Source organism: Tubulanus polymorphus, chromosome 1 (genome assembly GCF_964204645.1).
Source record: "Tubulanus polymorphus chromosome 1, tnTubPoly1.2, whole genome shotgun sequence".
Taxonomy (NCBI): Eukaryota; Metazoa; Nemertea; class Palaeonemertea; order Tubulaniformes; family Tubulanidae; genus Tubulanus; species Tubulanus polymorphus.
In genome coordinates this window covers 17,905,268-17,931,598 of record NC_134025.1, presented here as the reverse complement: position 1 = coordinate 17,931,598, position 26,331 = coordinate 17,905,268, and the positions used below count along the sequence as shown (strand labels likewise).

Sequence of the window (26,331 nt, the reverse complement as noted above, 5' to 3'; positions counted from 1 at the left end):
TGATATTAAATTTCCATCTGATTCTAAATTATGATAAGTTTTTGGGACACCGACTTTAATTGGTTGGTTCGTGTCCCGATTGTTGAAAGTAATTCTTTTTCTTCTTCTTCACAATTCGATTATCTCTAATCACAAGGTCAGTTTCACCATTTTTCTTGCGCTCCTCTAAGGACTGTTTTAATTCCTTGTATTTTCGCATCTCGATACGAGTTTTGTTCTCACTCATCGATATTCCGTCTAATTTTTCTCGTCCAAATTTCACTTCGTTGATATATCGTTCTAAACACAAGTCTTTCTCCCATTCTCGCACCATGATAACCCGGATTGGTCTTGCTAGTCCGTTCGATTTTTTAGTTTTGCCAAGGCGCATTATGTGTTTCGGTTTAGATACTGATGCACCCAACGTAATAGTTAAGAATTTTTCTACTTCATCGCTGTCATGGATAAACCTCGCTTTCCAGTCATCGTCTTGACATTCAGGAATATTGTATAAGATTAAGTGCGTTCTCCTCTCCCTCGTTTCGAAAATACTTGTTTTTATTTTGGCAAGGTCACTTTCAACTTTATTCAAGATGTTGGTTTCAATCTCTTCCTTCATAATATTCGCCGTATCTTGGATTGTTTCACCAGTTCCAATATAGTTTTCTACTCGAGTATTTAGTTTCGCAAATTCTGCTACCAGTTGACTGAAATCCTCTTTGTCGACTTTCTGGTTGGCAACTTCACTCATGGCTTCTTTTACAACTTCTTTAATACAGGGCATATCAACAGGCCTAAGAAAACCGGCCACGTTTGTATCGCAGCTGGTATCGGTTAGAGGCGAATCAGTATTGATTTTACGTTTCTTGTTTGCTTGCTTTTCTGTTATTGTCTCTATCGGGTATTCTACATCTGACGGGTCCGTATAAAGACATTTCACTTTAGAAATTTTCATGATAGGTATGGGTGTTACTGGTTACTTTCTCCAAGACCACGGTGTGACTATATTTTCAACTGTCGCGGGTGGATCGTCTTCTGGTGATCGAAATAAACGGCTAGTTTTTGCTAACTGGTATCTCGCTCGTTGGGATTTTGGTAGGCCTACATCATGTTCTTTTAGAGGAAATTCTTCAACAGAGCAGTGTTCAACTGAACAGTCTGATTCACGATGGGGATCTAAGATTTCTAAAGTGATATGAGTTTGTTCTGCATCTCTCCTCGTAGTACCGGTACCGGTATCGGTGGGTAATTTGCGGTAGTTCAAGTTGTTAGTAGTATTGTTAGTTAGGTTATTAAGAAACGCTTGGTTAGTACCGGTATTGTGCAAAACATTTGTGTCGCTTACTGACCGAGTTACTGACCGCGTCACTGATCACTGATCTTAACATTAAAATTATTAGTTTCAGTAACAAAAATGTCTAAATTAATTAATGAATTTAAAACTTCATTTCTATATGTAATATTTTTTTAGTAAAATCTATTGCTGGAATATTATATTTAATTGATTTATTATGTTGGAAAGCTTTTGGAAAACCATCTACCATTTATATAATAAAAAAATTAATAATTTATCAATTCTTTTAATAATTTATCTTGTTCTTCAATAGTTATATTACCATTTAAGCTTATTATATAATCTAACGTACTTTTTAATTTTATTATTTCTTTTATATTTGATTTAATTTTTTCTTTATTACTTTTTATATTCAATTTTGAACTTATACCAGTTAAAACACTTGAACTTAAACCTAAAACGCCAATTCATATAGCTAAAGGTGTTAATAGACTGAATAGTGCTAAAAATTTTATCACCGAACTAATTGTAACTAAACCACTAATAATAGAATAATATATAATTTTACTTTTTACATATTTTTTCTTTTTAATTTTCTAATCATTATCAAATTCTAATATTTGTTTTTCTAAATATGTTTTCAATTTAGTTGTATTGATATCATGAGGAATAATATCTACACCATAAATTTTATATTCCATTTATATTATAAAAAAATTAATAATTAGTAAATTTACATGTTACAAATATAACAATAATTGTTCCACCTAAAATCCAAATTATTTCATATTGTTGTTGTTCTTTACTTGGTGTATAATAATCTGATAATTTAGGTTTATATAGATATAATTTTTCACGATTTGTTACTGCGTTATATAAACTCATTGCATCATCGACTGATTGAAAATCTCTATGTGAAATTTTCTGATTATATAATTCATTGTTAATATAATCCATATAATTTAGTCTCTTTTCTCTATATTCTTCCGCAGCGTTATTATATTTCTCTAATGCTAAATTATGTCTTTTTCGTTCTGATAATGAACCATTTTTATCAATATGCTTGGATAAATATCCACTAAATCCAGTAAATGCTAAAACTTTAACAATTGCCGATCCAATAATAGTTTAATTGCACATGCCATTTATTTAACAAAAAAATACACGTTAATAGGAGGAATATATTTTTTTCCAAATAATCAATTGCTAAATAAGATAAAGTTACTGCTAACGTTAATTTTAAAATATCATTTATATCAAATCTGTCAACATTAATATTTCCCATTTGAATCCGTTCTTCCATAACATCGTATAACCAACAGTTCCAACTGATAGTAATGCTTTATTATATGAACCAGTTATTATCCACTTCTGATCCGCCATTTATTAAGAAAAAAAATTACCATCTTCAAAATATTTTTTTATTTTTTTTATTATTATTTCAATATTTATGACATTGTTAGTTTCATTTACATTTCAGTTATTTTTCTTTTAATATCATCGATAATAAAATCTTCATCTAATTCATAAAATTTCTAATTAAACCAATAATCTTTTCTACACTATAAGTTTTCTTATTTATTGTTGTTTCATAATCGAATGTGGTTTCATTAAAAATGCAATATTTTTATTATGTGTTATTACATCATAAATATCAAATTTCATTTCTTTCTCACGTTTAAAATCAAATCCAAAACATATAATCGGTCCTACTGTTATATTCTTATTTATAAATATATATATAAAAAATACTCTTTACATCTTATAACTAATTCATAAATTACAGGAAAATTATTTAAATCAATTAAGTATCCATTATGATTGCTTACTTCTAATTTATTAAATCGTGTAATACAAGGTTTAAAATCACATTCAGCTTAATTATGATTAATTCGTGTTCAAAATTGTTTAACATTTTTTAATGGTAGAATATTCAATGAACCAGAATTAAAATTGTATCTTTAGTTGCTTCGAATGTTTTTGTGGGATCAATTAAATTACAATAAATATAAAAATGTGTAAAAGGCATTATATTTGGTGTAGTATCAACATTTGAATAAAGTTTATCTGGTGTAATTCCTAACAGTTTAGCTATAGGTTTTTTAACTAAAAATTGATATTTTTTACTATGAGATATTCTTATCTTTATTTTATCAGAACTAACACTTTTTAAAAATCAAATGTTAAAAGCCAGCACCACTACCTAATTTGTGCCAGGCTTTTCTATTAATTTCTTGTCACAATGTATCTAAATTATAATATGTAATAGATGAAATCTTAGTGACGGACGCCACGGTCAATGCTTGATTAAATTTTTCATAGCTAGAAATCATAAGCTTATAGCAATTGACCAAAAACAACCTCATTCACGTATACGGGTGTAACGAAAACACTCAAAATATTGTCGGTGACTTTAGTAAGGAACACATTTAATGTTGTCAATGAAACTGGAAAGAAAATAACTCCAATTTTGTTTCATATTGAAATCGTACTAGATTTGGGCCCAAAGCATTAAATCAATGAAGAAATTAAATCAATGTTTAGTTAAAACTTAGAAAATTGGAAACTTATGGCACAGAGGTAAGGGTTGGATGGAAAGAAGATAAAACTGTAACTCTAAGTTTTGATTCATTTCTGAAGTTTGGGCTCATAAGATTAGAAAATTATTAGGAAACAGATCAAATGAAATTAAATTTTCTGCAAGAAAAAAACTTGAAACATTTCTTGTATAATTAAAGATAACCTAGGTCTGTTTACCACTGTCTGCTAAAAGATTACTACTTCGATTTACTAAAATGTATGAAGAATTTGTTATGGTTTAAACTTTGTAAAACCACAATGTACTATGGACATGGTGAAGCTGATACCGGTGCGGTATTTTTGCAAGATTGGAGAATTTTGACCTGGTTGTTAATTTAGAAATTAGCTCCATTTGATAATAGAAAGACGAGAAGATTACTACGAATTTTTCAATTACGGTAAATGGAACGCGTCAACATCAATCGGAAAAATCTGCAAGAAAAAGTCGAATTAAATACAGCAGGAAAATGTCAATACAAAAATTGATTTCTCTAGCGAAAAATATTTATTTGTTTGTGATCCTCCGGGAATATCAAGTACCGGGAATCTAAGGCTCAAAATAAACAGTGCACGTGGCCAGCGGTACCGAATTCCTTATTTGGTGAAAGAAGGGACGGAGATTAGTTTTTGCCGACCGCGATGTTGCTGCTGTGCCGATATGCGATGCGGGCCGCGCGCTGCCGTGAATTTTGAGTAAATCGTACGACTCTAACGCATCTCTAACCGCAGTTTTATGGTCATAAAGATTTTATGAAATAAACGTTTCTTTAGTGCCGTGGCTTGGGATTGACTGCTTCGCGCTTTGTTATTTTGAATTCGCTCCCGTTGCTAAGTGTAACGTTCTACTCGCTCTATGCATTTTACCTAGTGTGTATGTACATGTGACATGTGCTTGTAATAATTGATGTAACAAGTTCTTCGTAAAAGACACGTGATATCTAAAATTTATACATGTATATATGTTATGTATAGTTCGTGTTTTCTGGACGATCGTTGGAGTTATACTGACGAATCCTCTACTTTTACGAATGTCTCCTCTCCTCTTACGAATGTATCCTCACCTCTTATACGAATAACCGAGAGATGTATCTCATCTCCGGTAACGATAATCGGTATTGTACAACAATCTGGTAAAGGTAAATGTTTTAGGCAATATAGGCGACGTTACAAGAGTCCTCCTGCGTCCACATAACTATATGGTGAGTATAGTTAAGAAGGGGTAGTTGTACCTCCACAGGAAAATATATAGTGCTCAACATTCCGATGACTGAAGTGGCTTTAAAGAATTGCGAAAATCCCCGACTACACTCAGGTGTGCGGCTCCCGGAACTCCCACGGCTTGAGATGAGAAAAGTTACCACACACAGCATCACGCCTAGGGTTATTGGCCACTCAACCCGAACATGATACGCGGTAACCAGCGCGCGCTTACTCCAGACCTGGAATCGCCCTATCTCATTCTATAAGGGACTCAAGCCTCGTCACTCATCCCTCCTGCCAGCGTGACAGTATGTCCAACGCCACAGGATACAAAGCCGACGAACGCTGCATCGTACCTCGAAGGACCTCGGGGCCTTATCCGATGATCCTCTACTGCCGAGTCCGCAACACACCTGCTCAATCACAATTCAGGGGTACTCGCACATATAAGCCACAAACAACCAAAATCTACCTAAATGACCACATGTTTAAAGGAAAATGAATCGATGTACACTTTATTTTCATTAGAAATACACTGTACGTAATAACGGGCTAATCGACTATAACTGTTCTCTGACGTATTCTTCCACTACGGCGACGCAGCTCTATCTACGTTGACACTCTACACTGTAAAAAATATATTGGTAAATTTACCAAAAAAATATTGGCAGCAAAGTTGACCAAATATTTTAGTAAAAATACTAGCTTCTGGTTCAATGTAAATACTTTTTCCTTTTAGTAACTTAACGATATATTTATCTAAAGCTAGTGGTATTATTACCAAGCATTTGGTAAAGTATCTGGCATAAAATACCAATATTTAGTAGTGATTTTACCAAATTATCAAAACACTGAACCAAATATTATTGTAAATTTACTAAAATATTAGAGTCAAAATTGATGCCAATACAACTTGAATAGAATAAATTTACTCGGCTTAGAAGAACTCAGTTAATTCGGATGACTAGGGACCGCACAGATTTCTCCGAATTAGGAAAAATCCGAATTGAATAATAATTTATATGGTTCCAGGTTAAAAGGACCAAATATTTCATCCGAATTGAAAAATCTGAATTTACCATCAGCATTAAGTCAAAATTGAAATAAAATCTTTATAAATTATATCTGTCTATATTTTTCCATAAAATACATGTATGTGTCAAGTATCTTTAGTTAACACTAATTGCGCCTATGTTTATCTTAGTGCAAGGCTATATTGGTTACAAGCCTTTGATCTATATTTTTCAACTCAGTGACTCGACAAGATCATGATACTGTATTCACATTCAATTAATGCATGTATTTAAAAACACAATCCCTTTAGCTCGTTTAACATCAACACGAATGGAAATGAAATAAGTAGCAAATAATCACAAATGGGAACAAAACTACTATTTTTCATATTGAATCACATATTTAATTTCAAAATAGAAATTAAATTAAACAACTCAACTAATGCTACCTAACTTCATCAATTTTTAATATAGTAATTGTTCAAGTATGAAGTATATATAAACAGCCATTATCCAATGGAGACACTTAGTCCATCAATCTTACTTACTAAAATTTTAACTTCTTTAAGACTTCTTTGGATCTCTTAAAATTTACTAAACTTAACTTGGTAAGACTCCTTTGGGTCTCTTAAAATTGACTAAACTTTTGACTTGGTAAGACACCTTCAGATTATGTAGACAGAAGTCAAACAATTATAAGAGGTTGGTTGTATGTTATTGTCTGGTTCAATCTTCTGAATGTAGCGCTGGACAAGTCTTATGTTTTGCTGATTGTGCGCGGATATTCAATATTGAGCACGAAATAAAGGGCAAATGACATTTTATGGCATCTGACAGCTTCTCGATGTGATCATTAACTATGACACCGTCAACAACGACGTAGAACAAACCACTGGAATAATTTGCTGTTACCTGAAAATAAAAACATTACATGGTATGAGTGTATTTAATAAAAAATTGTGTATGTATTTGAAAAAAACTAATTATGATAGCATTTTGGCCAAAAACTACAGACATTTTTGAAATTATTCATTCTAAAGTTTGCGAGCAAATTTCTCCAATATAAAACAAATTGTACCATATAAAACAAGTTTTAGTTGGAGGGTTTTTAAAATTATCTTTTATGTAACCTACCAATAACAGCAACAAATGGCGTCATTGGTTGGCTTCTGTCCTGACCAATTCTCTCCCTGTTTCCATCAATCTAAACAAAAAAACATTGTATCTGAAATGAGTTTTACATTCATATGGTAGAGACACAATTCCTGAAAAAAGATCATAGCAATTAGCTTTGTTAGCCGGTAAAATTGTCTAATCTAATCATAGTTATAAGGAAGCAACACCACTACCAAGTCTTAGATAGTATACAGATTAGAAATACAGATTTTCAGCTGGGATTCGTCCTTGCCCATTTAATACACCAACATTATAAATGCACGAATTAGGAGGTATTAGACAAAAATTTCCCTTAAAAAATAGTTTTTCCCTCATGTTTAACAAAATTGTTACTTACACCGTATACCCTGATGATATCTGAGAGTGTTTCACCAAAATACGCAACCAACAATGGCAATACTGCATCCACTTGTGGAGTGATGTTTTTCACGTCATCAACATGAGTTTGAACTTCCTTCAATATTGCTCGAACATGCTGTTTATGTTCATGTAGAATGCAATGCAAATGTTCTTGTACATCCTTCAACACCACAACTGAACTTAAAGTTAGGCAGACTTTTATGTAGCATACAATGGTCCACATAAAACTTAGTTGAATTAGATGAAAACTGGCAATCACGGCAAGAATACATATCTACAGTAGAAGATCGACTCCTAGTCCAGTATTGAGCGATACAGGCCTATATAAAATAAATATAAACATCAGAAAATAGGAATAGGCCTAATATTTAAAATCATAACCAAGTGTTTGAATTTGGGAATTCTTTTTGAGCAGGTGAAAATTCCCACCATACTCAGTCACCATATAAGTTCACCTTAGAATCCAATGACCTAATTGGCGACAAGTTTATAACCAGTCTCAAGGGTCCAGTTTTACAACAAGGTTTAACTCTTCAATAGATTTAAATTATTCGTTAATTCAATTATCCTAATTCGATTTACGAGTTGTGAACTTGTTTGTGAAACTAAACAGTGAACAGAACAGCCTCACCTCAGGTGATTGATCGTGCACTTTTTTGGACTTGGTTAAAGAACAGCCAACAATTCGTATTAAAACCCCTAATTTGATTGATTGATTTACCAGGCAAGTTCACCAGACTGCCAGGTATATCTTACTCTGAAAGTATTTGTTTCAATTTAAAAAGTTCTATTGTAAAGCAATAGTTACACAAACCTTCTTTCGTGCACTCCTTGACAAACCAGGAAGTAAAATATACATGCATCAACGACCTTGATAATATCGCTCATGAAAAAAGTGTCTGTGTAACCGAAACTAAGTATTAGTCCATAGTTCAATTAGTTAGGGTCGAATCCCGCAGTAGACAATAATAATCATTTTGTCATTCAACTCAAGAAAAGAGTCGACTTAAGCATCCAAAGGGAATATATTATCAATCCTCATAGGCCTATAGGCCTGCAAAGAAACCATAGACATAATAGGAATGTTGTAGCGAAAAAATGTGTTTTTTTAGCCGGCCTCTGCTAAATAAAAAGTTTCGGTCCCCAATTTCCTTAACTAAAATGACATTGGTCGGTGTTCTTATCTGTTACTAATACTTGCATTTCGAAAGATAAACCGTACTTACCCGGAATGATATTACCAATTCTATATTTCAACGTTAGATCGTTCACGCGTTGAGTTTTCTTCTCGTTCCGTGCTACAAAAAAACTTCCAACTTCCGCGCCGCATGTGTCATCACACGCGAATATTGAGTTCGAATCCCATCAATTAAGAATAGAATCGACAACCAGTCGAATCAATAATAAATTAATCGAGATATTTCTATACAACAATAGACGTTCTGAATATTCGTATTGCGATAACTATTGGCGTTTCTTGCAGTAATCAGAATTTTTTTATTTCGGTTATTTTACCACGAAAATAGTAATTTATGTAATTTTATTAATCTAATTTACTATAAAAAATGTATTTATACCAAATATTTATGTTTATGCAGAACATCTCGTGAATATTAGTAAATTTACCGCGATATTCAGCAGTAAAAAATTTTTTTCAGTGTACTGTCGCTCCCATCAGCTCAGCGGGGGCGTATCAGTGAGAAAGAAGGAAATAACTCTTTTATATATACACGGACTTAATTATCCCACACCGAAACTTTCGCGAAGCACGCGACTCAAGGTTCGTCATACAAAACGTCACGGGAACATAAATTTATTACACACTATTAAACGAGGTCGCCTCCCTCCACAAAATATAACTTATACGCGTGTACATGACAACACCCGGGACTTTACACCATCACACTAGCGCTTCTCTACACCAATTCAATTCAACCAAACTTTATTGTCGGCCCACAACCTTGAACATCATCTGTATACGAACGACCAGACATACTGCTAGGCCTACTACTACACGCGGGTATACGCACTAACGTCCGAGCGATACGACTAACTCGCCTCGGGTCCCGACACATTAACATTGCATGTATAACTTTTATTTATCCACTTATTCCCGTATCATAGGGCGTTGAACGTTAAAATACGACTTCCTAGGGACACACATCCCCTCGGAAAAGTGTTGGGGACTTGTTTTACTATATACACAAAGGTACGGACGACTCAACTACGACGCGTACGTATTACAGGCCCTTCAACTAATAACGCGCCCATACAGCGCCACAGCCCGGCAGGGCGAACACACAACGAAACTCAACCACTTACATCTTGCTGCAACTACTCTTCTACTTAACCCCTCAACGGTCGAGAGAAGACTGTCGTCGAGTCGGCGAATCGCACACCTTTTATGGAGAGATTGCCGACCCCGGAGTGTCGCGCCACGCTTTTTGTTGATTTCGCGCCGCATGAATGACTGTGCTCGGTTCGAACTTTCAAACGGCTCTAAAATCTTCGTTTCTTCACCGATTCCTTTCAAGTAAACATTTCCTGAAAGCTTCTTTCTGAGGTTAATAGATAAAATAATAGAAACCGGCAGAAAAATTCTTTCCTTTGAACGGGAAGGGAGGGAAGGGCGCGTAGAAGCCGGTCTCGGCAACTGGCGCGCGCTTCGAACCCGGATAAAACGCTCACAGCTAATTTCCACTCCGGATTTCTTCATAAACGTTCTCATGCACTTCAGAACTATAAAATATTCACGATTACCTATTCGGGAAATATCAGGTGACTCTAATTTAATTACAAAGGGAAAACGACGATTATCCGGAGCGTGACAAGGGATGACCCGGAAGTGATTGACAGGGTGACGTCACATTCATAAACAACTCGCACGTGGCATCCGGTCCGGGGTGCTTGATACTAAACGATACTAAACTCAACCAATCAACACCCTCCAAATCCGACCCGAGGCAACAGGGGAATGGGTAAGAATGGGTACAAATCGCATTATCAACTAACTCGATTTTTCTCATGACTCCGAAAAGAAAGGCAACTCAGAATACGCCCGCGAGGCCCACAGTACAACTAAATACCGACACAAACTGACGTAATAATGACTCCTGAAATTTTGTTACATAAGGGAATTTCAGCTATTTTCAACTCGTTCCATGAACGCAGTTCATTGTTAAACTATTCAACAACCCAATCTTGTTCTAAATATCAAAAAATTAATACATTCTGAAATCACCTGATCCAAAAGTTGCCGGATTTTATCTGTTATTTCGCTGCCGGATTTTAGCGTGACGTAATTCTACTTCCGATTTCCCCCATGAGATTCAACTCGGACGTCAAGTGGCGTCATTTTTTCCTGACTTTGTCAGCTAGTCAGAATCGGTTAAGAAGACACTTCGTAGTATCCACATATACGCGTTTACCAAACGGACGTCCTCCGGGCGCCTGTGGCGCCCGGCGTCCGTCTATAACCCTGCTTTTCGATATAGATGATACCTTTTATTTTTTTCCTGAACCATATACAATCTATGATCAATAATTTTATCCGATATATTATAAAAAGAATTACATAAACTTATATTTACTTATTTTAAATCTACACAATTTTTAAATTCTTTATCTAATTTAATTAGTAAATTATGTGATTTATAATTTAACAGTTTTCTAGAATCAACAAATATTCTATATTCTTTTAATTCAACCATTATCTATTACACAAAAAAAATTACCTCGAACCACTAAAAATTAATTTTAATACAATTTTTCCTTAATAAATGGACGAGAAGATAGAATGTGAAATTTGTGGTGAACTTGACAGAAAAGGTAATATGGCTCGACATATGAAAAAACATGATGAAAATTATAAACCCCCTAAAATTTAACTGTCCAAATTGTAATAAAACATTCTCTAGAAATTATTTTTAAAAACATTCAGAGACGTGTAAATTTAATGACTTAATAGTTAATGTTGATAGTAACGAGAGTTTTAATAATTCGGTTGAAGTTGAACCTATTTGGGAAAGACCTTTTTTATTTTATGACAAGAATAATACAAAGAATCATTTCTGTGAGCATTGTCGAATAAAATTTAGTCCTGAAAATATAGAAGATTGGGAGAAACACCAATTAAATGAAGTACATTTAAATAAAATTTCTTATAAATTTGAAGCAGAATTAAATGAAAGAAAAAATAATATGTTGGAAAAAATAAAATATGAGAAAACGTTACCAGATAATAAAGAAACACTTGAAAATTTAGAAAAACAATATAATGAATTAGTAAGAAAAACATATTATTGTTAATATTGAATATTACAACAAGCAATTCAAATCTACATAATAAAACAATAAAACATAAGTAAACGTAAGTAAATACCAAGAACTTAATGAACATCTATTGCCAAGATATGATAGAAAAAAATTCCCACAATGTATTTACGAGTATCTAAAACAAGAAGATTCTATGATATTTTGTAATGAATGTGGATGGCATAGAAATTTATGGGCTGATGGAAAAACTAGAGATTTTCTAATAGAACCAAAACTAAAATATCTAGATGAAATCTTTAAAATATTTTCTACAGAAGATCAAACACTAGAATATATGCAATTGCTTGAAAAAATGAAAATGACAGAAAATAAAAATGGTGAAATAACTAAGAAAGATATAATAAAAAAAATTATGCCATTAACATGTGACACAAAAGGAAAGAAAATGTATTTATATTTATTATTTAACGATTATTATAAAAAACCTAAATTAACAAAAGAAGATTTGAAAAATACAAAAGAAACATTCATAAAAATATTAAAATATTGTGCGGATGATGAAATAACAGATTCAATAAATTATGAATTCTTTTGAAATAACATTGTAAATTATTTAAACATCGATATTATAATTCCATTTGATGAATTAACAAAGAAAAAGAAACAAAAAGAGCGAGATGAAATGTTGAATAATATAGAATTTTATTTAAATGAGAAAAATGAAGTGACGGAACCTAAAGAAATTATAGAAAAACAATTAGATGAAAATGAAGAAGCCAATAGTGATTTCGAGTATGATGATATTGATACGGTTTTAATAACCGTTATGTTATGTTTTTATTCCATCATCCAAAATATATCTTTTATCATCGAATTTAAGCTAGTTTTTTTCAAATTCATTAATGTACATCTCGTGATCTTCTGATCTTAAACAATTCATTTTATGTTTCATTACTATTGATTTATATAAACACTTAATATAATCTTGAAATTCTATATGTTCATCCACCACATGCTTTGTTATTCCTTTTAACTTTTTAGCTTCATGATCTTTAGTTCTATAACTATACATTTTGCTTCTTATCCCAACAAATTCAATCATTTCATCACTCCCTGATTCATCTTTAAACTATCCAGGAATTTTTGTATTATCGTTGCTAAATAATTCATGATCTTTTGGATAATTGCTAAAGTCAAAATGATGTTTTAATGTTTTTAAGTCTTTTGATATGTTATTTGTCTTGATTTTGTCTTGATTTAGTATGTAAGCATCTGTATTTAAGCAAACTAATGGAAATCCACAATTAAATGTACCATCTTCAGTCGTTGAATCATATACATCATCTGTTGGGTTATATATTTCAAATGAATCTCTAACTTCTTCAGTTAATTCTTTTTCAACATACCTTAATTTAAATATTTTCGGTTTAGATTTAATTAATCCAATATTCATATTAAAACCTACTGAATTGCATAAAATATTTAATCAATCCTGATATAGCAACTTTTATTTTTTGAGCAAATGAAAGTTTTTGTTTTTGTATATTTTTTTAAACCATCTGCTGCGTAGAATCCAACGAAGAACCATTTTCTTGAATTATATTTTGCATTTAATACATAATCTGGGACTACCTTTTATTTTGTTGAAGTATTGCTTTTTACTATTGCGTGAATATAGAATTCATCATTATATTTAATTGCTAAATCTTTAGGATTATTTACATATATTCTATAAACTGCTGATGATTTCATAATATCTATGATTTTAAAAACTTTGTGTGAATAAACTTCTTCACAGTATTTTTTAATTCTTCCTAATAATTTCAAATCTTGATTACATAAATACCAACAATATTTTGTGCAATTAACATATTTATAAACACCTGCTGAACCATCTCCCATAAAGAATCCTTTGATAAAATATTCTTTTTCTTCTAATGTTACAGATATTATTAATTATTTCATCAAATGACATATGATTCATTCTTGAATAGAATTTTTTATGTAATAATTCATCTCCAATTTCTATATCAGTTGGTTTTATCACGATTTTGTTTAATTAAACTATGATCTTCAGTAACATCTACAAACCGTAATTTAGTTCTAACTCTATAGATTTTCCTATTTGTTTTATGTCTCATTATATTCTTTAATTTTTCCCATTCATTTTTTGTCCATCCATTTATTCATTAATTTATATTAATTCTTTTTCACCATACGAAATATAAAGTTCATTTTGTTTAGGAATTATTTCTGAAATTCTTTTAATTAACATTTCATTATTGTATTTTAATAATATTGGAGTATCAGCTATTACAGAATCAAAATATAAGATTTCTATATGCTTTTCCCCAAAAAGTGGTTGTAAAACATTATAATAAAAATCGTACATTAATAATTTTGATATTTCTAAAACAGTTGAACCAATGAATATTGGTTTATTAGATTTCATTGACGTTCTTTTTAATTGTTCTGCTGTTGAATAATCTTCAAATCTTTTATTTCCTAAGTGTCCAGGACTCGATTGTAAATGTCTCAATCGTTCAGAATTACTTACTAATTCAATATCATTTCTATTTCTAATATGTTCACATGTTTCCATAAAAACTATTATTCATTTATTTAAAAAAAATCTTTTTCAAAATCTGTTTTAGATATTGTTTTCTGTTGAGTATTGAAATCTATATATTTTTCGGACCACTTCGATTGATTAAATTCAATATTTCTATGTACTTTCTTTAATTTCATTCCTTGTTTTAGATAAAATCTTAATATTCTATAATGAACAATATTATTACATTCATTATTTTGTGTTAATATCAATTTTTCTGTAAAAACATGGTCGTTCAGTTTTATTTTTTTCTGGTATTCATTTAGATAACTATCATCTACGGCTTAATGTTCTGGGCAATATGGTAAGTTTTTATATTTTAATTTTATATCATCATTAGGATATTCTAAATCAATTACAAAGAAATAACCAATTGGAGCATCATCTTCTAAACTCATAATTGCGCTTTCCCAATTAGTTTTATCATCATTTTCTACTTCTGTTAATATAAAATTTCCAAATTGTTTTAATTTAAGGCATATAGAAAAAGAATTAACAGAAGAAGTTAAAGATTTATTTGAAATATATAACCCAACTGACTATGTTTATGATTTATCAACAGATGATGGAACATTCAATTCTGGGTTCCCATTAATCCAAAAAAATACCGACAGTTACATACTAAAAATCAAGACAAATGATATAACAAAAGACTTAAAAACATTAAAACATCATTTTGATTTTAGCTATTATCCCAAAGATCATGAACTATTTAGCAATGATAATAAAAAGATTCCTGGTAAATTTAAAGATGAACTAGGGGGTGATGAAATGATTGAATTTGTTGGGATAAGAAGTAAAATGTATAGTTATAGAACAAAAGATCATGAAGCTAAAAAGTTAAAAGGAATAACAAAACATGTGGTTGATAAACATATAGAATTTCAAGATTATATAAAGTGTTTATATAACTCATTTGTAATGAAACATAAAATGAATTGTTCAAGATCAGAAGATCACGATATGTACATTAATGAAGTTGAAAAAACTAGTTTGAATCCATTTGATGATAAAAGGCATATTTTAGATGATGGTATAAAAACATTACCTTATGGTTATTAAAATGGATCAATATCATCAAACTCGAAATCACTACTGGTTTCTTCTTTTTCATTTAATTGTTTTTGTATGATTTGTTTAGGTTCTTTCATTTCATTTTTCTCATTCAAAGTTCTATATTGTGCCACATTTCATCTCGCTCTCTTTGTTTCTTTTTGTTCGTTAATTCATCAAATGGAATTATAATATCGATGTTTGAAAAATTTACAATCTTATTTAAAAAGAATTCATAATTAATTGAATCTGTTATTCTATAATCCACATAATATTTTAATATGTTTGTGAATGTTTCTTTTATATTTTCCATATCTTCTTCTGTTAATTTAGGTTTTTTATAATAATCGTTAAATAATAGATATAAATACATTTTCTTTTCTTGTGTGTTAAATGTTGACGGAATAATTGTTTTTATAATATCTTTTTTAGTTATTTCAACATTTTTATTTTCTATCATTTTCATTTTTTCAAGCCATTGCTTATATTCTGGTGTATGATCTTCCATAGGAAATATATTAAATATTTCATCTAGATATTTTAATTTTGGTTCTATAAGAATATCTCTAATTTTCATCACCCCATAAATTCTTTTGCCATCCACATTCATTACAAAATATCACAGGACCTTGTTGAATTAAATACCTATAAATACATTGTGGGCATTTTGGTCTATCATAGCTTGGTAATATATCTTCATTAAGCTCTTGGTATTTTCTTACGTTTTCTTTATGTTTTATTGTTCTATTATGTAGATTTAAATTACTTGTTGTAATAATCAATTTACAATATTTACAATAATATGTTTTTCTTACTAATTCATTATATTGTTTATCTAACTTTTCAACTGTTTCTTTATTATCTGGTAACGTTTTCTCATATTTTATTTTTTCTAATAAACTATTTTTTCTTTCATTGAATTCTGTTTCAAATTTATTAGAAATTTTATCTATATGTAGTTTACGAAATTGATGATTCTCCCAATCTTCTATATTTTCAGGGCAATATTTTATTCGACAATGCTCACAGAAATGATCTTTTATATCATCCTTATCATAGAATAAGAAAGGTCTTTTCCAAATAATTTCAGGTTCAGTTTGAACAGAATTACTATTACTTTCGTTACTATCAACCGTTGTGTCATTAATTTTACACTTCTCGGAATGTTTTTTAACATAATTTCTTGAGAATAATTTATTACAATTTGGGCAGTTTAGTTTAGGGGGTTTATAATTTTTATCGTGTTTTTTCATATGTCGAGCCATATTACTTTTTCTTAGAAGTTCACCACAAATTTCACATCCTATCTTCTCATCCATTTATTTAGGAAAAATTTTATTAAAATTAATTTTTAGTGATGAGCAGTAATTTTTTTATGTTATAAATAATGGTAGATTTAAAAGAATACAGAATATTTGTTGATTCTAGAAGACTTACAAATTATAAATCACATAATTTATTAGTAAAATTAGATAGAGAATTTAAGAATTGTGTAGATTTGAAATTAGTAAATATAAGTTTATGTAACTCTTTTTATAATGTATCAGATAAAACTGATGAACATAGAGCCTTTTTAATTTTTTTTAAAGTTATCATAAATGGGTTCATCTTATGCTAACACCAGGATTATATAATTTAGAAACATTAGCTCAAGAAATTAATAGAAAAGCACGAATACAAATTAGAGGTGATTCTAAATTTAATATTAGATTCATAAAAAGTGAGAGTTCTAATAAAATTAAAATAAAGTTAAATGATGAAATTAAAAATGATTTAGGGATTAAAAAAATATGCTTTCGGGGTTAAAAAAAACCCTTAGCTAAACTGTTAGGAATTCCTCCAGATAAAATGATTGTTAGAGCAAACATAGAAGGTAGATCAAATTTAATGCCTTTTACACACTTTTATATTTATTGCAATTCATTTGATCCTACAAAGACATTTGAAGCAACGAAAGATATAACTTGTAATTCTAGTATATTAAATATTTTACCATTAAAAAATGTTAAACAATTTGGAACGCAAATAAATTATAATTTAACAGAATGTGATTTGAAACCTTGTATTTCACATTTCAATAATTTTAAATTAGAAGTAAGAAATCACAATGGATATTTAATTGATTTGAATAACTTTCCTGTAATTTATGAATTAGTTATAAGATGTAAAGAGTAGATTTTTTGATATATAAATGAATATAACTGTTGGACCAAGTATTTGTTTTGGATTTGATTTTAAACGTGATAAAAATGAAATTTAACATTACTGATGTAAATACACATATTAAAAATATTACATTTTCTAATGAAACTACATTTGAGTATGAAACAACAATAGGTAAAGAAAGTTTAAATGTAGAAAAGATTACTAATTTAATTAGAGAATCTTTAAGATTTTATGAATTAGATGAAAATTTTATCATCGATGATATTAAAAAAATAATAATTGAAATATATACAAATGAAACTAATAATACTATAAATGTGGAAATAATCATCACTAAGATAACTAAATATTTTGAAGATAGTAATTTTTTTGATTAATAAATGAGTGATAATAAGTGGATAATAACTGGATTATATAATGGAGCCTTACTATCAGTTGGAACTGTTGGTTATTCAATTTTATCTAAAAAAAGTATTTAAAATGGGAATTGTTAATGTTGAGAGATTTGATATAAATGATATTTTAAAATTAACATTAGCAGTTACTTTATCTAATTTAACTATTGATTATTTGGAAGAACAAAAATATATTCCTCCTTTATAAATGCGTAATTATTTTACTAAATAAATGGCTTCTGCAATTATAACTATTATAGGATCGGCAATTGTTAACGCTTTAGCATTTACTGGTGGTGGTTATTTATTTAAGCATATTGATAAAAATGGTTCATTATCAGAACAAAAAAGACATAACTTAGCATTAGAAAAATATAATAAAGCTGCAGAAGAATACAGAGAAAAGAGACAAAACTATATGGATTACATCAATAAAGAATTATATGATCAGAAGATTTCACATAGAGATTTTCAATCAGTCGATGATGCAATGAGTTTATATAACGCGGTAACCAATAAAGAAAAATTACATCTATACAAACCTAAATTATCAGATTATTATACCCCAAGTAAAGAACAACAGAAATATGAAATAATTTGGATTTTAGGAACTTAGACACGAAGTCATGCTTGCTACTATCTTTATGTGCAAAATGTAGCTTGATCATGCGGCTAAAATCTGTTGGAAATGGAATTTTCAATATCGCGTTCATTTCAGAGAAATCGGCGAATTTGTAGCGATTTTTAAAGAAATTTCCAGGAGCATTTTGTTTCATAAAACGGCTAGAAGGCCGTTGTAGATAGTGAAATTATTGTAAAATAAATGCTCCCCGCAGTTGGCTGATCTCCCGCAGCCAATGAGGACTACGATGCACCACGTATCTCAATAGATGGCGCGCTCAACAGTCGGACAGCCTAACCCGGAAGTTACTACAGAAAACAGTTATACGACCCAGTTATGCCAGGCCAATGCTGTGTACCACTGTGCTCAAATAAGGGTGGACATTTATTTCCGCGAGACGAAACTATGAGAAATAAATGGACACAGGCAGTGAAGCGAGGGGAACATAATTGGTCGCCTTCACGTTGGTCAACTGTTTGTGGAGAGCATTTTGAAAAAGTCGATTACTTATCTACTTCACTTGAAGGTAATTTTAGGTTTTAATTCAATAAAACGTTTGATATAGGCTAAAGTACATGTATTGTCATTTTGAACAATGACATAAGCAACAAGAAAGGAACTAGGTGACAATAAACTCGGCTCCCTTTTTATTGTTGTTGAATGGCAATTGTGTATTGTGTATTGTTCGATGAAGTGAAATGAATCATGTCAATGGGTTGTCTACATTAGTAATAGGGGTAATAGGCTTTCAGGCCAAAGGTCGAACGGTCGAGCTCATTAAAAAACAAATATTAAAAGTAATTTAAAACTATAATATGTTTTCATAACCGTGTGTATTTTATATTATAACTAAATATTTATTCTAAGATATCAATAATTTAAAAAGCGTATAATCAAATATATTTTAATAATAATAATTATTCTATTATTAAACTGAAATACACACGGTTATGAAAATATATTATAGTTTTAAATTACTTTTAATATTTGTTTTTAATGAACTCGACCATTCAACCTTTAACCTGAAAGCCTATTACCCCTATTACTCTTAAAATATTCTTGTAAATGAATAACATTTAAATTGATAGATTATTCAATATAAAAGTATATATTTACAACATTATTTCAATATTCATATTTGTGTGAGTTAGATTTTTAAACATTAAAAGTGTTAGTAAAGTGTGATTGAAATAATACATGATATAAATCATTGAACTTCTAAAATCAATTTAGTAAAAAAATATGTATAATAAATGCAATCAGAACAACCACAAACTATCAATATTACAAATAACACTGGTGTCATAAACATATACTACAAGAAGTGTTCTAAATGTGATATAGATAAATTAGCTATAATAGAATTTAATAAGCGTAAGATTAGCAAAGATGGTTTTCAATATTGCTGTAAAACTTGCACTAAACTATATACCAAACAATATCGAGAAGATAATATAGAACATTATAATTATTATATGGCAGAATATATGAGAGTAAGATATCAAACAGATCTTAATTTTAGATTGAAACAATGCTTAAGGACTAGATTAACACAATTATTCAACAAAGAAACACATTCAGAAACACTATCTAATTTATTGGGTTGTTCAGATGAATTTCTCAAATCATGGATTATATTTCAATTCGATGATAAAATGAATATAAATAATTATGGTGAATACTTTCATATTGATCATACGTTACGATTTCTAAATTTGACATGAATGATGAATACAATAAAAAACTTATTTGGAATTGGAAGAATCTAAGACCTTTAGAAAAGAAGGAAAACATAATTAAATCTAATAAACTAGATTTACAGTAATATTTAGAACAGTTAACAAAGGCAAAGAAATTTATTGATCAATGGAACAATGATCCAAATAATGAACAATACGTTGAGTCTTTAATTAGTGGTTAAAGAATAATAGATTTTAAATAAAAAATATTAAAAAAACAATAACTTCACTTAGCTAGTGAATTCTATTATATTTTTAATATTTTCTTTTTAAAAAAAGAATACTTTATATCGCAAATAAAAAATACTAAAAAACAATAACTAATACTAAAATTCTTTACCTTTAACTAAGCTAGTATTAATCTAAAGAGATACTGGCATCATTTGAAGAATACTTATAATATTTTTTTTGCTTTTTTTCTCTAATATAAATGTCAAAGAAATCTAATAAGAAAAGTATTGATATTGAAAAGACATTAGATGATTTGGGTATAAGTGATAATAAAGATACAGTTGTAACTAATTGTGCTCAAGTTAATTGTAATAAAGATTATGAATACTATTTATATTGTAAGCATCATCTAGAATTATTAATTGCTGGCGGGAAATGTAATCAGTTTATCGGGAAAATAATTACATTTCAAGAATTAGATGCTATGAAACCAGATAAAGTAATAAAATATTTTAAGATTTATGAAGAAGCTAGATTAGCTAGAATAAATGATTCTATTTCAGATGGTATTGTCAAATGTTATTCTAAGTTATGTAACCAGTTAATGCCAATTGATGATGAAAATAAATTATATAGTGATTTGAAAAATGACTATTTAGTTATGACTGAATTACAAAAATGGGTTGGTTATGCTTCATTTCAATTAGGATCGGTTACGACATTTATTTCTACTGGTGTCATAACATTTTCGAATATCAAACCTCGGAATATAAATATAAATCAGGTAAGAACGAAACAGATGGCGCCGCACGACAACCAAACGGCGAAACAGAAAATGAATCAGAACAAAAATTAACTAAAATAAATGAGTAGAGTGATGGAGTTAAGAAAAAGGCTAGATCCGAGAAACAAATTAAATGGGCAAGAGAATTAGGTAAAAGATTCTTCAGAATTAAAAAAAGCTAAGAAAAAGAAATTAACTGAAATAAATGAGTCACAGACTTCATCTGATATTAATTCAAATAATAATCCATCTGATTCTTCTAATGCTGGAAGTAATTATAAATTATATATTACAATTGGATTAGTAACAGTTCTTATATTATCTGGTGTAATATATAAATCAAAATTCAAATCTGATGATAAAGATGATTCCAATGACAATAAACCTATCATACCAGAAAATAAGTCAAATCATAAAGCCATTGAAACTAAATCTAAATTATTATTAATGGATTAAAATAAGATGAAAAAAGAACAATATTTAAGAGAGTTATATTATAACCCAGAAAGTGAAGTATCATATTCTAACGTTTCAGAATTATGGAATAAAATTAAATCTGATATTGAAAATGGTAATATAAAATCTAGTGAATTAAAATCATGGTTACAAAATCAACCAACATATCAAATCCACAAGAAAATGGATAAAATTTATTTAACAAGAAAAGTTATGGTTTCATATATCGATCAACAATGGCAAGCAGATTTAATTGACATGAAGAACTTAGAGGAATACAACAAAGGATATTTCTGGATATTAAATGTTATAGACATATTCAGTCGACACGCATGGTCAATTCCAATCCAAAATAAAACTGGAATAGAAGTTACAAATGCTTTTAAATCAATATTTAAAGAAGCTATTCCAGATAAGATACAATTTGATGAAGGTAAGGAATTTTATAACAAACATTTTAAAAAACTATTATCTGATAACGATGTAGATTATTTTTCAACACATTCAGATAAAAAAGCATCTATTACAGAAAGATTTAATAAAACATTGAAAACTAGAATGTGGAAATATTTTACTGCTAATGAAACATATAAATATATCGATGTATTAGATGATTTAGTGAAAGGTTATAATATTCTAAACATAGTTCTATAAATATGAAACCTATACAAGCTAGAAAAGAAGATAATTCGGAAATAGTTTGGAATAATTTATATGGTGCGTTTGTTACACATGATTTCGGCGAACCTAAATTTAAAATTGGACAGCACGTTAGAATATCTAAATATAGAAAAACCTTTTATAAAGGTTATACCCCTAATTTTACAGAAGAAATATTTAAAATTAAAAAGATAATATTAACTAAATTATTGTTTATAAACTAGAAGATATAAAAGATGAAGAAATATTAGGTTATTTTTATGAACAAGAATTATCACTTGTACCAAATCCAGATGAAATAGAATACAAAATAGAAAAAGTATTGAAAACAAAAACTCTTAAAGGAAAAAAGTATTCTTTGGTGAAATATAAAGGATACGATGATAAATTTAATGAATGGATTTTATCTAGTAAAATTAAAAGAATAAATGAATAAAGATTTATTTATATTCTAACCGCATAATATGTTAGTTACTGGTGTAACAAACTGTGGTAAAACACATTTCATATTAGACTTGTTAGAAACTATTTATAAGAATCATTTTGATAATATAATATTATTCTGTCCTACTTATGAAATGAATAAAACATATAATAGAGATATAGTTAAGATAAAAAAGTTTATTATATTAAATCCTAAAACAGTAAAAGAAAATTTAGATAATTGTATTAAAATAGCAATTGATACTTATAAAGGATCAAATACATTATTCATTATAGATGATTGCGCAAATTTACAAGATTCAAAGTTATGTGAGTTATGTTATTTAGCTTTCTCAGGAAGACATTTTGGGATAACAACATGGGTTTTAAATCAAAAATATAATTCAATTGTTAAAGACTTTAGGGAGAATATAAGATTTCTAGTTTTATTTTATAACAAAGATAAAAAATCTATGCATCAATCATTAGAAGAAAATCAAATTATACCTACTGAATTACATGATGAATATATGAATAAATTAAAGAATAATAAAGGTTCAAAATTATTACTGAGATTACAATTTCCATATGAATATAAATTTATAAAATAACTATTTGTATACCTATGTATCTAATACGTATTTAATACGTATTTAATACGTATAATCTATATTAGATGTAGAAGGTATTACATTATTATCAATTACATTACTTAAATTATGAACAACTTCACTTTTATTATTATCGATTTCTATTAGTTTAGTTTTATAAATTTTGGAAATAGGATCAAATATCAAAGCTATATTACAAGGTATTACATAATATAAACCATCATTATTTTCATGTGTATCGATGTATGGAATATGTTTATATACTTTACCTCCTTGCATTTATATAATAAATTTTTATTAAAGTTAAAATTTTAATACATAACACTATTTAATTGAGAATTTACAATATTTAATTGCGCATCAGATATAATATAAATGTGCATTTTGAAATTTAGGCTTCCTTTTTTCTTTGTCATGAATAATTGTATTCCATCTTTAGTGTTTTGTAATTTTTTTCCAGAACCATGTAATGAATTATCCTCTGTTGTTCTAAAATCTAACCATAATGCATATTTATTACCGGTATAATAATCAATTTGATTAATGTTACAATTTTCAGATGATTTTACTTTTTCATTCATATAATGTTTTCTAATTTCTGGCCATTGACCAATCATTCTCATTCCTTGACAAAATATTTTATTTGCTATTCCTTCGATAGTTATTTCTACTTTTGTTATTCCAGGATTATAATAATTATCAACATTTATTGCGCCATTAGTATATGTTCCAATGGTAAAAAATAATTATATACCTTTAATAGATCTTCTTGGGAAGTTAATATTCTCATTAATAATTTCATCATTTGCATTAATAGTTACAGTTTTAAATTCATCAATATAATCATATAATAATGAAAATCCTTGATTGTATTGAGTTTGAATTATACTTGAAATATTTTCATCAGTTACTGTGTCATATTCTAAACATATATTCGATAATTTATAACTCATATCTTTAACAACGCTAGATAATACAATTTCATTTACAGGAGCAAATGTTATTTCGAATATAACGTCTTCTTGAATTGCATATTTATATAAAGGTGCATTGTTATTTATCAATTCAAAGTCTAATGGAATTTTATATTTGCTTCCATATATACTTTTTATCAATTTATCTATAGCATTAGTTAATATTGCGCTATTAGCTTCTGATCTTAATTTATTTTGGTTTTCTGATTGGATGCCTTGAAATATCATATTATTTCTATTTGCTTTAGTTAACCATAAATCTTTATAATGCATAAATAAATCATAATCATCTAATGAGAAAACTGTTTCTGGACCAATCTTTATAGTTAATTTTTTAATCAAATATCTCCCAACATTATCAACAACATAATTATTATCATGACCAATTACTTTTATATCGGCTGATAAATAAATACTATTTGGAACATAAAAAGTATTTTGTGTTAATCTAGGAATTCTAACATATAAAGTTTCATCGGGATTAATATTTGAAGGATTATGAGTAATTATATGATGCGATCTTTCTGCTTTAATAGCATTAGATATTCTATGATTCTTAGAAGGATTGATATAACTCCCACTCATTTATTTAACAAAAAAATTAATTATTTATTTTTTATCACGTTTACTAAACCAAAAATAATAGCACTTACAACTGTAATTAAAAATAAAATAATATGTTCAGCAGCAAAGTTAATAATGTTTCCTGCAGATTTCATTATAAAACCAACAATTGATGCAATAACTCCTGGTAATGCTGCAGCAGATTTCTTTGATAGTTCCCATAAATATTTTGCTTATTTCTTTAAACCATCCTTAACTTTATCTTGTATAGAATTATTATCATTCGGGGGTTTATCTGGTTTATTGGGAGTAGGAGTAGATTTCAAAGCATTTGATATTGCTAAACCTATTGTTGTGAATACCATAGTTACAGCTGTTAGAATTGAAAGAATTGTGATTCCTTCTAACTTAGATAATAATCTTATTCTATCTTTTAATGATATTTTAGAATCTGGTTTCATTATTAACTCTTTAAAAATAACTTTTAATTTTTTAATATGATTAAGATCATATGATTTTAGTAATATATCTCTTTCTTTTTCCTGTAATTCTTTGTTATATTCTAAATCATCAATTTTTTTTTCTAAAGCTAACTTTCTGCTTTCATAATCAGCTTCCTGAAGATTTTTATTTAATTCTAATTGTTTTAATTCTTCATTTGCATTAGCTAATTCTTTTTCTAACATGGTTATTTTAGAAAATCTCATCTTAATATTAGCAATTTCACCAGCTGATTCTTGCATACCTTTAATTTCTCTACGTGCTTTTTCAGGAAATTGTTTTAATTCTTCATCAGTTAAATCAAGTAATCCTTTTTCTAGTAAAGATTGTATTCGATTTATTCCAGATGTATCTGATATACTATTAATCAGTTCTTCTGTATCACTTAATCTATCAATTTGTTTTCCTAATACTAATGGTAATTGACTTGAATAATCATCAATTTGTTGAATATCTCTTCTCGATGTTTCGGGCGTTGAAGATCTTAATTTATCTAATCGATTTCCATACTCTTCCATTTCTGGATACACATCAGTAGGATTTGGATTTGGATTTTTAAATGGTGAATATTTGTTTATATCAATATTAGGAATTGATCCTTCTTTATTTATTCTATCGAGTGCATTCCATATAATTGTGAGAAATTCTCTACCACCTTTTGAACCTTCAATTGTAGATAATGCTCGCATTCCAGGTTCAAAAATATTTTCTTGACCCATTCTAG

The 26,331-nt window shown here is 28.9% G+C and overlaps 1 protein-coding gene across 2 annotated transcripts; it reads right to left on the bottom strand.

Annotated features, from left to right (window-relative positions):
* Nucleotides 1-5,590: 5,590 nt before the first annotated feature.
* On the bottom strand, nucleotides 5,591-8,436 carry LOC141915320 (uncharacterized). Of its 2 annotated transcripts, XR_012620941.1 has the most exons (5): nucleotides 8,417-8,436; nucleotides 7,580-7,922; nucleotides 7,201-7,270; nucleotides 6,615-6,978; nucleotides 5,591-5,680 (listed from the first exon to the last, which is right to left on the bottom strand). XR_012620941.1 is itself a non-coding variant. In XM_074806806.1 (4 exons), exons 2-4 carry the CDS (start codon nucleotides 7,823-7,825, stop codon nucleotides 6,935-6,937), a joined length of 360 nt encoding a protein of 119 aa, XP_074662907.1. In that variant the 5' UTR covers nucleotides 7,826-7,922; nucleotides 8,417-8,436; the 3' UTR covers nucleotides 6,551-6,934. The 2 variants fall into 2 exon arrangements, 1 of the variants encoding a protein (XP_074662907.1); XM_074806806.1 differs by lacking the exon at nucleotides 5,591-5,680 and having other exon boundaries at nucleotides 6,551-6,978.
* Between the last annotated feature and the right edge of the window lie 17,895 nt (nucleotides 8,437-26,331).